At 35.0% G+C, this 13,666-nt stretch overlaps 1 protein-coding gene across 1 annotated transcript in view; it reads left to right on the forward strand.

Annotated features, from left to right (window-relative positions):
• Nucleotides 1-13,666, forward strand: part of NDUFS4 (NADH:ubiquinone oxidoreductase subunit S4) — a 115,913-nt gene that overhangs the window by 37,108 nt on the left and 65,139 nt on the right. The window contains exon 2 of the mRNA XM_041749860.1: nucleotides 8,795-8,873. Coding sequence (XP_041605794.1) covers nucleotides 8,795-8,873 — 79 coding nt within the window. The remainder of the gene's footprint in view (nucleotides 1-8,794; nucleotides 8,874-13,666) is intronic.

A 13,666-nucleotide genomic window follows, 5' to 3' on the forward strand; every position in this document is an offset into this window, starting at 1 on the left:
GGACTAATTGGAATTTGATATTAAAAATGCAATATTAGGGACGCCTGGGTGGCTCAGCAGTTGAGCGTCTGCCTTTGGCTCGGAGGTGATCCCGAGGTTCAGGATCGAGCCTGATTCTCCCTCTGCCTATGTCTCTGCCTCTCTCTCTCTCTCTCTCTCTCTGTCTGTCTTTCTACCTATCTCCCATGAATAAAGAAATAATATCTTAAATGCAATACCAGAGGCACCTGGGTGGCTCAATTGGTTAAGCCTTTGCTTAGGCTCAGGTCATGATCTCAGGGTCTTGGGACTGAGGCCCACATCATGCTCCTTGCTCAGTGGGAAATCTTCTCCCTCTGCATCTGCCCCTTCCCTGCTCATGCTTGCTCACACACTCTCTCTCAAATAAATAAATAAAATCTTTAAAGAAAAATGCAGTATCATTCGCATTAGCACCAATAAAGAAATAAATATATGAAGGTAAATGTAACAACATATATATAAGATGTATATGAAAAAAACTAGGAAACTGATAAATCACAAAATAAATGAAGGTACATTCCATGTTCGTGGATAGGAAGACTCAATATTAGAAAAATGTCAATTCTCCCCAACTTGGTCTGCAGATCCAGCACTTCCAAATAAAAATTCTAGCAAGTTATTTCATGGGTATTGGCAAGGCAATTCTAAATTCATATGGAAAGACAAAAGACCCAGAATAGTCAACATAATACTGTAAAAAAATAACAAAGTTAGAAGATTAAACACTGATTTCATTCTCACTACTTATCAGTAACCAAGATAGAGTGGCATTGGCAGAAGAATAAACAAGTAGATCAATAGAACATGAACAATAGCCCAGAAATAGATTACTCAAATACAGTCAATTGATCTTTGAGATAGGAGCAAAGGCAATCCAATGGTGAAAAGATAATTTTTTTTCACCAAGTGGAACTAGAATATATCCACATGGAGAAAAACGAACTTAACACACTGACTTTGCACCTTTCACAAAAATTAACTCAAAATGGATCATAGACCTAAATGTAAGAAGCAAAACCATCAAGCTTCTAGAAAATAACATAAAACTCTAGCTACCTTGGTTTGCTTCTGAGTTTTTAGATACAACACCAGAAGCAAAATCCATGAAAGAAAATATAGATGAGTTGGACTTCACTAAAATTAAAAGCTTCTGCTCTATGGAAGATACTTTAAGACAATGAAAAGACAAGCATAGACTGATAGAATATATTTGCAAAACACATATCTGATGAAGAACCTGTATCTACAATATACAAAGCACTCTTCATATTCAACAATAAGAAAACAACCCAGTTTAAAAAAACAGGCAAAAGATCTGAACAGACACCTCACCAAAAAAGATATACAGATGGCAAATAAGCATATGAAAAGGTCTTCCACATCCTATTTCATTGGGAATTGAAAACTCAAACAATGTGAGATGCCACTACACACCTAGTGGAATGGCTAAAATCCAAAAAACCGACAACGCCAAATACTGACAAGCATGTGGAACAACAATGACTCTCATTCATGCTGGTAGGAACACAAATGGTATAGCCACTTTGGAATACAGTTTGGCAGTTTCTTAAAGCTAACCTTGGTTATAACATACAGTTTAGCAGTTGCCTCCCTAGGTAGTTACCTAAATGAGTTGCAAACTTACATCCCCACAAAAATCTGCATATGAATGTCATTACCAGAAACAACCTTAATATCCATCAACAGGTGAATGGATAAACAAATGTGGTATATATATTTTTGAAAGTTTTAACTCCTTAGAGTTTTAAAGAAAAACAGATTATTATGAGTTATTTATTACCTAGCATTTCCATAAGGGATTATTGAAACAAAGTAGAACTATACTCTTTCCACTTATTAGAATCACAGAAACCACTAGCACAAACTTCAGAGCAAGTCCTTATTTTATAAATTTACAAAGAATCAAATTGAGGTGCAGAAAGGTTAAGTGATTTGCTCATAAACGGAAATAGTAGGTACTAAAACCAGAGTTAGAAATAAGACCTCTTGTTTTCCATTTCCAGGATATCTCCTTTTCTTATGGGAAACTTGTACAGGAAAACTAAATATAATAAATGACACGCTCAGTATAATAACAGTATTTGGTAATAACAGTCACAGCCCTGAGAGTTTATCCTTTGGGCTGAGAATTAAAGTTGACTCTTAAGAAACCTGAAAATGTGAAATGGCCACTTAAAAAACAGGTACACAGAAAGGCAAGTTCATGAGGCAAATAAAACTTCTAATTTCTCAAAAATAGGTGATAGCAAAGTTAAAATTACTACCTGTTTACTAATGATTACTTATCATTTCTACGTGTATACTTTTTAGTTTTGTGATACATTACCCAATAACATAAGATTATTAATATATTGGCAGTTTTTGCCTTTGGCTATTTAGTGAATTGTGCTATTAGGAACATTGGTGTACAAATACCTATTTGAGTCCCTGCTTTTAATTCTTTTGAGTATATATCCAGAAGTGGAATTGCTGAATCATGTGGTAATTCTTGGTTTAATTTTTTTAGGAACTGCCATACTGCTTTCCATAGCAACTGCACGATTTTACATTCCCATCAGCGATGCGCCGTGTTCTAGTTCTTTATATCCCAGCAACACTTATTTTTTTGATAACCATCCAAATGGGTATGAAGTTGTATCTCACTGTGGTTTTGATTTATATTTTCCTAATGATTAGTAATGTTGAGTATCTCTTTGTGTGCTTATTGACTATAGATCTTTGGATAAATGCCATTCAAGTCCTTTTCCATCCTTTTCCCATTTTTAATTAGGCTATTTGATTTTTTGTCAAGTGACTCCCTCTTGAAATTTAAGATGTATTCCTTCTGGGGCACCTGGCTGATGTAGTCAGTAGAGCAATGTGAATCTTGATCTTGGGGTCACGAGTTCTAGCGCTACACTGAGCATAGAGATTACTTAAAAAAAAAAAAAGAATTCTCCCTACTTACTGATTTCTAGGAGCTTTTTAACCTGTTTTGGATTTTTTACTATTTTATATTGTAGATATTTTCTTCTTCTTTGTTATCTTTTGTCTTCTTTTATAGTATCATTGGTTTAGAAGTTTTTATATTTTGTCATTTTTTTCTTTTATACTTTTTAGGTTTTATTTCTGGTTTAATGTTTTTATACTCTTATATTATTAAAAAACACTTTATTTCCTGCCTAGCAATTTACTGATGTAACATTCTTTAAAGGCTAATCCACAAATAGATATTTGCTATATTTTGCATCTAATCTAAAAATAACTGTAGGGGCAGCCCAGGTGGCTCAGCAGTTTAGCGCCGCCTTCAGCCCAGGGCCTGATCCTGGAGACCTGGGATCGAGTCCCACCTCAGGCTCCCTCCATGGAGCCTGCTTCTCCCTCTACCTGTGTCTCTGCCTCTCTCTCTCTCTGTGTCTCTCATGAATAAATAAATAAAATCTTTTAAAAGCTCAGATCTGAAAAAAAATAAAAATAAAAAACTAAAAATAACTGTAGCTTATATTTTATAGGTATAATTAATTAAATACTGTGTTTATAATTGACTCTAGATCTTTGTTCCTACCTTAACTATTTATAATTGGAGGAAAATCCTTCTCCATATCTGAGATTTGATTTTTTAAAAATAATTACTGTTTCTACGTTTAGGGAGCAGCTACATAGCACATGACCTAATAAGACCTAATAACACATACATGCACGTATACATATGCACATATTACGTGTGTGTTCTTAGGCAAAATTTTCTGTAATAAATGATATGAATATAGTTTCAAATAATAAAAATTCCTGTTTATGATTTCTTTGCAGTCTGGTTTATCTTTAAGGTTTTTTGGGGGGCACCAGGGTGGCTCAGATTGGTTAAACATCTGCCTTTGGCTCAGGTCATGATTTCTGGGTCCTGGGATCGAGCCCCACGTTGAGCTCCCTGCTCAGGGAGGAGTCTGCTTCTCATTCTCCCTCTGACTCTCCCCTCTGCCTGGCTGTCTCTTTCTCTCTTTCAAATGGGTAAATAAAATCATTTAAAAAAAAAGTGTTTTCTTATCAAAAGTAAGAAAACTTATCAAAAGTTTTGTCATTTTTAATTCTTTCTGGTAGGATTACTTAATGTCTTTTGTCACTTTTTTAAAAAAAAGATTTTTATTTAATTATTTATTTGGGAGAAAGAGCATGAGAGAGAATGAACAGGGGGAAGGGCAGAGGAAGAAGCAGAGAGCCCTTCGTGGGCCTCAATCCTAGGATCCTGGGACCATGACCTGAGCGAAAGGCAGGCACTGAACCTACTGAGCCATCCAGGTACCCTATAGCCACTTTTTAATTGTTTTTTATATACAGCCTGATAAAGATATGATTTTTCATCTGTGTATTTGTTTGTAAAAGTTATTATCTGTTTTCAGAAAGTGATATATAACTTCATTATTATGATTAGTTGGAGATTAATCTAAAATTTAAAAAAATAGATCTTTATGCTTTTAAAATTTTGCTTTAGGTTATGACTTAATATACAATAAGATTTTATTACACAATTTAAGAGAAAATTATTTTTTATTATATATTTTTTAAAAGATTATTTATTTATTCATGAGAGACACAGAGAGAGAGAGAGGCAGAGACACAGGCAGAGGGAGAAGCAGGGAGCCGGATGCAGGACTTGATCCTGGGACTCCAGGAGTGCTCCCTGGGTTGAAGGCAGGTGCTAAACCACTGAGCCGCTCAGGGATCCCCAAGAAAATTGTTTAAATCAAATTCACTGTATAATCCAAAATTACACAGTTCATGGATTATAGAATTTTAATCTATGTTATTACCATAGAGTTTTAATCTATGTAGAATAATTTACACTATTTTGATTTAGCACTTCTCTTCATTAGAGGAGCTTTGCAGCCTCATTTTCTTGAAATGTAGCTACATTTTATAATATTTCCAATATTTTAAGTTCTCCTGAGTTCCCTTATCATTGCGTCATTTTTTTCCCTTACAGTATATGAATTTGGTTAAGAGTATTCAGAATGTTTTATTGTCATGTTGTTGATCTTAATGATTTCCAGAGTAAATTGATTTTTAAGAGTGTTAATCATACTACTTTACATAACATGTATTTTAACTGTATCAATTAAAATAATTTCCATGTAGATGTGTAAATGTAATTTTTTTTTGTTTTTTTTAGATTTTTAAATTTACTTATTCATGAGAGACACAGAGAGGCAGAGACATAGGCAGAGTCAGAAGCAGGTTCCCTGTGGGGAGTCCAATGCAGGACTTGATGCTAAGACTCAAGGATCATGACTTGAGCCTAAGGCAGACACTCAACCACTGAGCCACCCAGGTGTCCCTGTGTATATGTATTTCTGAGCAGGATATTTTAAAACAAAATTTTATTTAAATCCAATTAATTAAGATATAATGGATTATTGGTTTCAGAGGTAGAGGTCAGTGATTCATCAGGCTTATATAATACCCAATACTCATTATGTCATATGCCCTTGTCTGTGTTCATCACCCAGTTGCTCCATTCTCCCAACTCCTCCCCTCCAATGACCCTCAGTTTGTTTCCTATGATTGAGAGTCTCTTATGGTTTGCCTGTCTCTGATTTCATCTTGTTTTGTTTTTCCTTCTTCCCCTATGATCCTGTTTGTTTCTTAAATTCCACATATGAATGAGATCATCTAATAATTGTCTTTCTCTGATTGACTTATTTCACTTAGCATAATATCTTCTAGTTCCATCCACATCGTTGAAAATGGCAGGATTTTCTTTCTTTCTTTCTTTCTTTCTTTCTTTCTTTCTTTCTTTCTTTCTTTCTTTCTTTCTTTCTTTCTTTCTTTCGACAGCTGAATAGTAGTCTATTTTATATATATGCACCACATCTTCTTTATCCATTCACCTGTTGAGACACATCTAGGCTCTTTCCATAGTTGGGCTATTGTGAACATTGCTGCTATAGATATTGAGGTGCAGATGCTTCTTTGGATCACTACATTTATATCTTTGGGGTAAATACCTAGTAGTGCAATTGCTGGGTCATAGGATAGCTCTATTTTCAACTTTTTGAGGAACCTCCATACTATTTTTCAGAGTGGCTGCACCAGCTTGCTTTCCCACCAGCAGTGTAAGAGGGTTCCCCTTTCTCCACATCCTCCCCAACATCTGCCATTTCCTAACTTACTAATTTTAGACATTCTGATCAGTGTGCGGTGGTATCTCATTGTGGTTTTGATTTGTAGTTCTCTGATGCTGAGTGATAATATTGAGCATGTTTTCATGTGTCTGTTGGTCATTTGTATGTCTTCTTTGGAGATATGTCTGTTCATGTCTTCTGCCCATTTCTTTTTTTTCTTTTGCCCATTTCTTGATTGGATTATTTATTCTTTGAGTGTTGGGTTTGATAAGTCCTTTATAGATTTTGGATACCAGCCCCTTATCTAATGTGTCATTTGCAAACATCTTTTCCTATTCTGTAGGTTGCCTTTTTTGGTTTTATTGACTGTTTCCTTGGCTGTGCAAAAAGCTTTTTATCTTGATGACGTTCCAGTTATTCATTTTTAACTTTGTTTCCTTTGCCTTTGGAGATGTGTCTAGCAAGAAGTTGCTGTGGCTGAGGTCAAAGGGGTTGCTGCCTCTGTTCTCTTTTAGGAATTTGATGAATTCCTGTCTCACATTTAGGTCTTTCATCAATTTTGAGTCCATTTTTGTGTATGGGATGAGGAAATGGTTCAGTTCATTCTTCTGCGTGTAGCTGTCCGGTTTTCCCAATACCATTTGTTGAGGAGACTATCTTTTTTCCATTGGGTATTCTTTCCTGCTTTGTCAAAGATTAGTCACCATAGAGTTGAGGGCCCATTTCTGGGTTCTCTGTTCTGTTCCATTGTTCTATGTATCTGTTTTTGTGCCAGTACCATACTGTTTTGATGATTACAGCTTTGTAATAGAGCTTAAAATCCAGAATTGTGATGCCACCAGTTTTAGTTTTCTTTTTAAACTATCCTTTGGCTATTTGGGTTCTTTTCTGGTTCCATACAAATTTTAGGATTTATTTGTTCCAACTCTGAATTAAGTTGATGGTATTTTCACAGGGATTGCATTGAATGTACAGATTTGAGCAAAGTATTTAAAATAATAAAGTATTAATTTTTGGAAATAACTGGCATTTAAAAAATATATGTTCATAAAGCAAAAAGGCCTTTTGGATTGTTATCTTTAAATTATGCTATTAGTAGGTAGATTTTCTATAAAGCTGTGTACACCTTAGCTCTTGAAGGCATGATGGTTTGCATTAGGTATTAGTGTTTATGTTGTGTCAGAATTATGATGGTAGTTATACTTCATTTAAAAAAGAGGGCAGCCCGGGTGGCTCAGTGGTTTAGCGCCGCATTCAGTCCAGGGCCTGATCCTGGAGACCCGGGATCGAGTCCCACGTCAGGCTCCCTGCATGGAGCCTGCTTCTCCCTCTGCCTGTGTCTCTGCCTCTCTCTCTCCTTTCTGTGTGTCTCTCATGAATAAATAAAAATCTTTAAAAAAAAAAAAAAAGAAAGAAACAACTTGGGGTACCTCCGTGGCTCAGTTGGTTAAGCAGCTGCCTTTGTCTCAGGTCCTGATCCCAGGGTCCTGGGATTGCTCTCCCTCTGCCCTTCCCCTCCTGCTCATGCTTGCTTCTTTGCTCTTTCTCAGATAAATAAAAAATTTAAAAGAAATAAAGAAGAACTTAATACTGTATATTCTGTCAGTTTTGAAACCTGAGTCTTGATTGTATAAGCTAAATTTTGAAGGAGAAATCTGTATAGGATGGCTTAGTATTTTTGAAAATGTAAAATGCTAAATTTAACAATGACAGCATGGCATTCATTAGTATAAAGTACAGTGTGTATATGACGGGAAAAAAAAGATGGTAGTTTTTTTTTTTTTTAAATTTTTTTTTTTGTATTTATTTATGATAGTCACAGAGAGATAGAGAGAGAGGCAGAGACACAGGCAGAGGGAGAAGCAGGCTCCATGCACCGGGAGCCCGACGTGGGATTCAATCCCGGGTCTCCAGGATCGCGCCCTGGGCCAAAGGCAGGCGCTAAACCGCTGCGCCACCCAGGGATCCCAAAAGATGGTAGTTTTAAGTAATTTCTTTGGGGCAAGGGTCAGAGGATGTTAATATAAAGGAACTAGATTTGGTGCCCGTTTTATTTCTGACTTAATATTTCTTTTAACTATTTAGACTTTCTTTAATTCTGTGAATGAGATACAGGACTAAACTAATAACATTAGTTAACATTATCATATAAATCATTTCTATTTAAACTAATTTTTTTTTGAAATTAGAGTGAATAAACTTCATTTGTTAACATTATATAATTAAATTCTAACAATATTTACTTTCAGCCATTAAGAATATGATTTTTTTCTTTTTCTTTCTGATATGATCATTTAGGAATCAGCCTTCCAGAGGGAGTGATAATAGCTTTGAATTTTTTTTCCTGATAGTGACAAACTAGCTACTGTACACTCATGGAGTATGGTAGTTGTTACTGATGGCCTTTCTGTGACAGAGAGCCTATAGACTGACATAAAGTGCAGCCTGTTGTGAACTCCTAAGTGAGTCTGCCAAAAACTCAGCAGACAGAACTAATTGGGGAGAGAAAGGATTTTTGTGCCCTCTTCTCTTTCTTTCTATTCTTTTTGTTTTATAAGACAGATATTGTTAAAGTAGCTCATTTGTGTAAGATTTGTCTGCCTCTCTTTTCTCATTGCATGGATCATTTTTTAACTTAAAGTCTTGCACTGCAGGTCATTAAGCACTTCCACATGGAGGTTGGCACAGGACCAAGCTCGAGACACGCAACTCATAACAGTTGATGAAAAATTGGTAAGAATTTTCTATTATACACTGCTATGATTCTGCCTTCAGGGTTATTTTTGTACAATAGCTTTTCAGAATGGTGTTCTGGTTCTTACCGGAAAATGATGTGAATTTGAATATCTATACTGTATATAAATTTTAAGAGGAAATACTTATTACAAAAAGATAATTTGTGTTAAGCATTATACACAGATATTAACTCATTTGCAGATATTAAAGTTAAAAAGGGCTTCATTTTTGTGGTGTTTATAAGTAGCAATCACAACATTTAAAATTAATGAATATGAATTGAACAAGAATATAAATGTAAGTGAATATGTGTAGTTTTTAATTTTCTCGTTACACGCCTGTTTAGTTAAGTTATAAAACACCAGGTAGTATGTAAACTTAAGTATATTGGGTTTTTTGGAACCAATTATTTTATGGTTGTTTTTATTGTATGTAAATATATGTGTACACACACACATTACATTTATTACTAAATTATGCATGAGAGATTAGAACTAGCAACAAATAAATAATACTCTGTTAATCAGTAGCAGATAGAATTAGAATTATGTTTACTGTCACATAAAAAATTTTTCTATGTGTGGTATTATTTTAGATGCAACTTATTATTTATGCTTATATTGGAAAATAGTGTAAATTTTATAGTCTTAGACTTGTAAAAATGTGTAATAGTGTAATCATGCTTTTCATTTTTATCTGGTTTACCATTATCAAGTGTATAAGTGTGTTTCTTCTCTTCTTCCATTTGTACATTTCTTTTATCACTCAGTGTCGACTCTGTAAGCATAATTTAAATAATAGATCACACTTAAAGCTCTAAACATCATTTATACCGCTAAAGATATAAACAGATACATAAATAGATAAGTAAACAGATAGACAATGGAGAAGTAGTTTGGAAAACTCCGATCTGCTTAAGGCTGGTTAGTTTTATCTTTTAAGCTATCTCCTCTTAGATCTACTTGCTGACCTTGCCATCATCCTAGTCTAGGCTACCATCATCTTTCTTGTAAATTGCTGCAGAATTTTTTAAATTGTTCTCTACAGATACTTTAATCTTCCTTTAATTCATTTTCCAAAGGATAAACAGAATAGTCTTTAAATGCTAGTTTTGTCACGTGTGTAAGATCCATTGGTTTTCTTACTGACCTAAAAGTAAGCATTAAAATCCTTACATGGGAAAAAAAAATCCTTATATGGTTTTTGAGGTCTTGTATGATTTAAGTCTTGCCTTCCTCTCTAAGTTTAACTTGTACCACTGTGTTTTATACACTCTGCTCCAGCCACACCAGTCCTGGAACTTGCTGTTCCTTTCCCTCGTTCAGGGTATTCACATTCCAGTTCTCTCTGCCTAGATGCTTTTCACTAATCCCTTAGCTCTTATCTAGGGGCGTTCTACTTCTTCTTCAAATAATAATCAAACATCACTTGCTTAGTCAAGTATAAAGGAAATGAGACATGTATGTGTGTAAGAGGAGGATGATTTACATATGACGTGTTCATTAATTAATGAGGGTACTATTTTAATTTTTCCAATGACCATCTTTTTTTTTTTTAAGATTTTTATTTATTTATTCATAAGAGAGACAGAGAGAGAGAGAGGCAGAGACATAGGCAGAGCGAGAAGCAGGCTCCCTGGGATCATGCCCTGAGCTTGAAGGCAGATGCTCAACCGATGAACCACCCAGACATCCCTTCAGTGACCATCTTTTAAACCCCATATCTAATATTGTGGGGTTTACTCTTTATAAGATTTTCAAATTTTATAGAGTTTATTAGTAATGCTTCTAAGTTCTCTCCTTTCTAGTTTGAAGAATAATAAGTGAGGTAGCAATCTATTCCTCTAAACAAGATGCTTTTAATCATATCAAAGAGGTATACAGTCTGCTTTGAGTTTTTATCTCATTAAATCAGTTACATGCTTCCAACAAATTTTGTTGCCCTGTATAAATTTTCCCAGCTTTGTTATTTCTTTTTTTGAAGTGTATTAGTTAACATGTCTATTCCAGCTGAAATCAATTCAAGTCTTACTTATAAATTTTTCATAGTTGAAATAATATTTAAACAGATAACTGAATCCCATAGGTAATTTTCAGACATGAATTTTAGCCATTCACTTAAGATTTTTCATTAAAATTAAAAAAAAAATATTTTATTTATTCTTTTGTGAGAGACACACAAAGAAAGGCAGAGACATAGGCAGAGGGAGAAGCAGGCTCCCTCCGGGGAGCTGGATGTGGGACTCGATCCAAGGACTCTGGGATCACGTCCTGATCTGAAGGTAGACTCTCAATAACTGAGCCACCCAGGCATCCCTCATTTAGATTTATATTAAAATACAAGTATTAAATAATCAAATAGGTAACATAATGTTGATAGGGAGTTTCAGGTCTTGTTTCCATACACTACTGGATGAAAGGTTCAGTTGATAGCATAATGGCAAGTGGCCAAAGAGTACTTCTAGAAATATTGAGCAGTTGGACTTGATTATATTTGCACTTTGAACAAAAATTATTCTAAAAATGTATGGTAGTCTTCCCCCAGTCCACAGGGAATATGTTCCAAGACTCCCCAGTGGATGCCTAAAGCCATGGATAGTACAAACCCTATATATACTATGTTTTATCTATGCATACAGACCTATGATAAAGTTTAATTTACAATTTAAGCACAGTAAGAGATTAACAACACTGATAAAATAGAACAATTGTAACTATACTCTAATAAAATTTATGTGAATGTGGTCTCTCTTCAAAATACCTTACTGGATTGTGCTTAATCCTTCTTGTGATGTTGTGAGATGATAAAACGCCTACGTGATCAGATGAAGTGAGGTGAATGATGTAGGCATTGTGATGTAATGTTAGGCTACTACTGACCTCCAGACAAATATGTTAGAAAGAGAATCATTAGCTTCCTTACTGTGGTTGACTGTGGGTAACTGAAACTACAGAAAGAGAAACCATGGATGAAGTGCTACAAGAGTGTGGGATCTACTGTATATCAACAGTAATGATAAAAATATTTCAAAATGTGAAGTAAATATAAGTATTTTAGAAGATATGGAAACAGAATTTTAATATCAGTATTTTATGGAAACCAATTTATTAGCTAAGTATACCATTTTAATTAACTACTCAACACTAGATCAGTATTATATTTGTACCTGAAATTTCTTAAAAAGATTATTTATTTATTCATGAGTGACACACAGAGAGAGGCAGAGACATAGGCAGAAAGATAAGCAGGCTCCCTTTTGGAGTGCCTGATGTGGGACTTGATCCCAGGATCCTGGGATTATGACCTGAGCCAAAGACAGACACTCAACCACTGAGCCACCCCAACGCCCCCTCCCCCTTTTAAAGATATATTTGTACCTGGATTTGAATAAAAACTGGAGTCTTAATTGTAGGGTAAGGGAATTGGCCATTATCATGATTTCTGTTAGATATTCTTACATAATGCATTAAAATTAATATAGGTGATACCTGTTATATAGCCCAGGGCTTAAGCATGTGGACTAAACTTAATTGGGGATAAATTTTTGTGGTTATTGGAAAATGAATCCCAGGAATTTAAAACCAGTGGATAACTTTAGATGTTACATAGTTATATTACTGGATCCAGTCATTTTTCATTTAAAAGATTTTTCAATCTTTTATTCAAGAGAAATTTTATGGGGAAATCCAGTAAATAATTAACTAGATAAAAGCTGAACTGCTGGAGGTAAGGGTTAGGAACATGAAGACCTGTAAGCCTTCTCCAAGACAGTTTTCTTGGGGAACTTCAAAGCACGAGCTTTGGGAAGATCATTTTCATCTTCTGTCCTTTTTTATTGTAGTGAACAACTCGTTCTTAAACTTCCATTTAAAAAACTTCCAGTTAACTGGTTCTCATTTCTTTGAGGCTACTTTTTTTTTTTTTTTTTTTAAGATTTTATTTGTTTATTCATGATAGACACAGAGAGAGAGAGAGGCAAAGACATAGGCAGAGGGAGAAGCAGGCTAGGCTCCATGCCCTGGGCTAAAGGCAGGTGCTGAACTGCTGAGCCACCCAGGGATCCCCAAGGCTACTTTTTATATTACTAATCGGCCATAATTATTAGAAAGCTATTTCTGAGATAAAAATAGTCTTCCCAACAAAAGAAGGTGGAACAATTGTATATCCAAATGCAAAACAAAAAAAAAACCGCCAACCATATTTTGTACCATATGCAAAAATTAACTCAAAGTTTTAAATGTAAACTCATAGTTCTAAATGTAAAACTAAAAATTATAAAACTTCTAGAAGAGAATGTAGGAGAGACTATAACCTTGGGTTAGATGTGTTTTATAGCTACAAAACAAAGCATAATCTTCTTTTGTTTTTTTAAAAATAATTTATTTATTTATTTATTCATGAGAGAGAGAGGCAGAGACACAGGAAGATGGAGAAGCAGGCTCCATGCAGAGAGCCTGATGTGGGACTCAATCCCAGGACTTCGGGATCACATCCTGAGCCAAAGTCAGATGCTCAACCACTGAGCCACCCAGGCGTCCCTGCATAATCCATTTTTTAAAAACCTGTAAAGTTGGGGGCCACCTGGGTGGCTCAGTCGGTTAAGCATCCGACCCTTGATCACAGCTCAGGTCTTGATATCAAGGTCATGAGTTCAAGGCCCACATTGGTCTCCATGCTAGGTATGGAGCCTACTTTTAAAAAGAATTATAAAGTTGGGTTTCCTTACAGTCAAAAATTTCTGCTCTTTGAAAGAGATTGTTAAGAGGATGAAAAGACAAGGCACAGATTGG

This window comes from Vulpes lagopus, chromosome 3 (assembly GCF_018345385.1).
Source record: "Vulpes lagopus strain Blue_001 chromosome 3, ASM1834538v1, whole genome shotgun sequence".
NCBI classification, from domain to species: Eukaryota; Metazoa; Chordata; class Mammalia; order Carnivora; family Canidae; genus Vulpes; species Vulpes lagopus.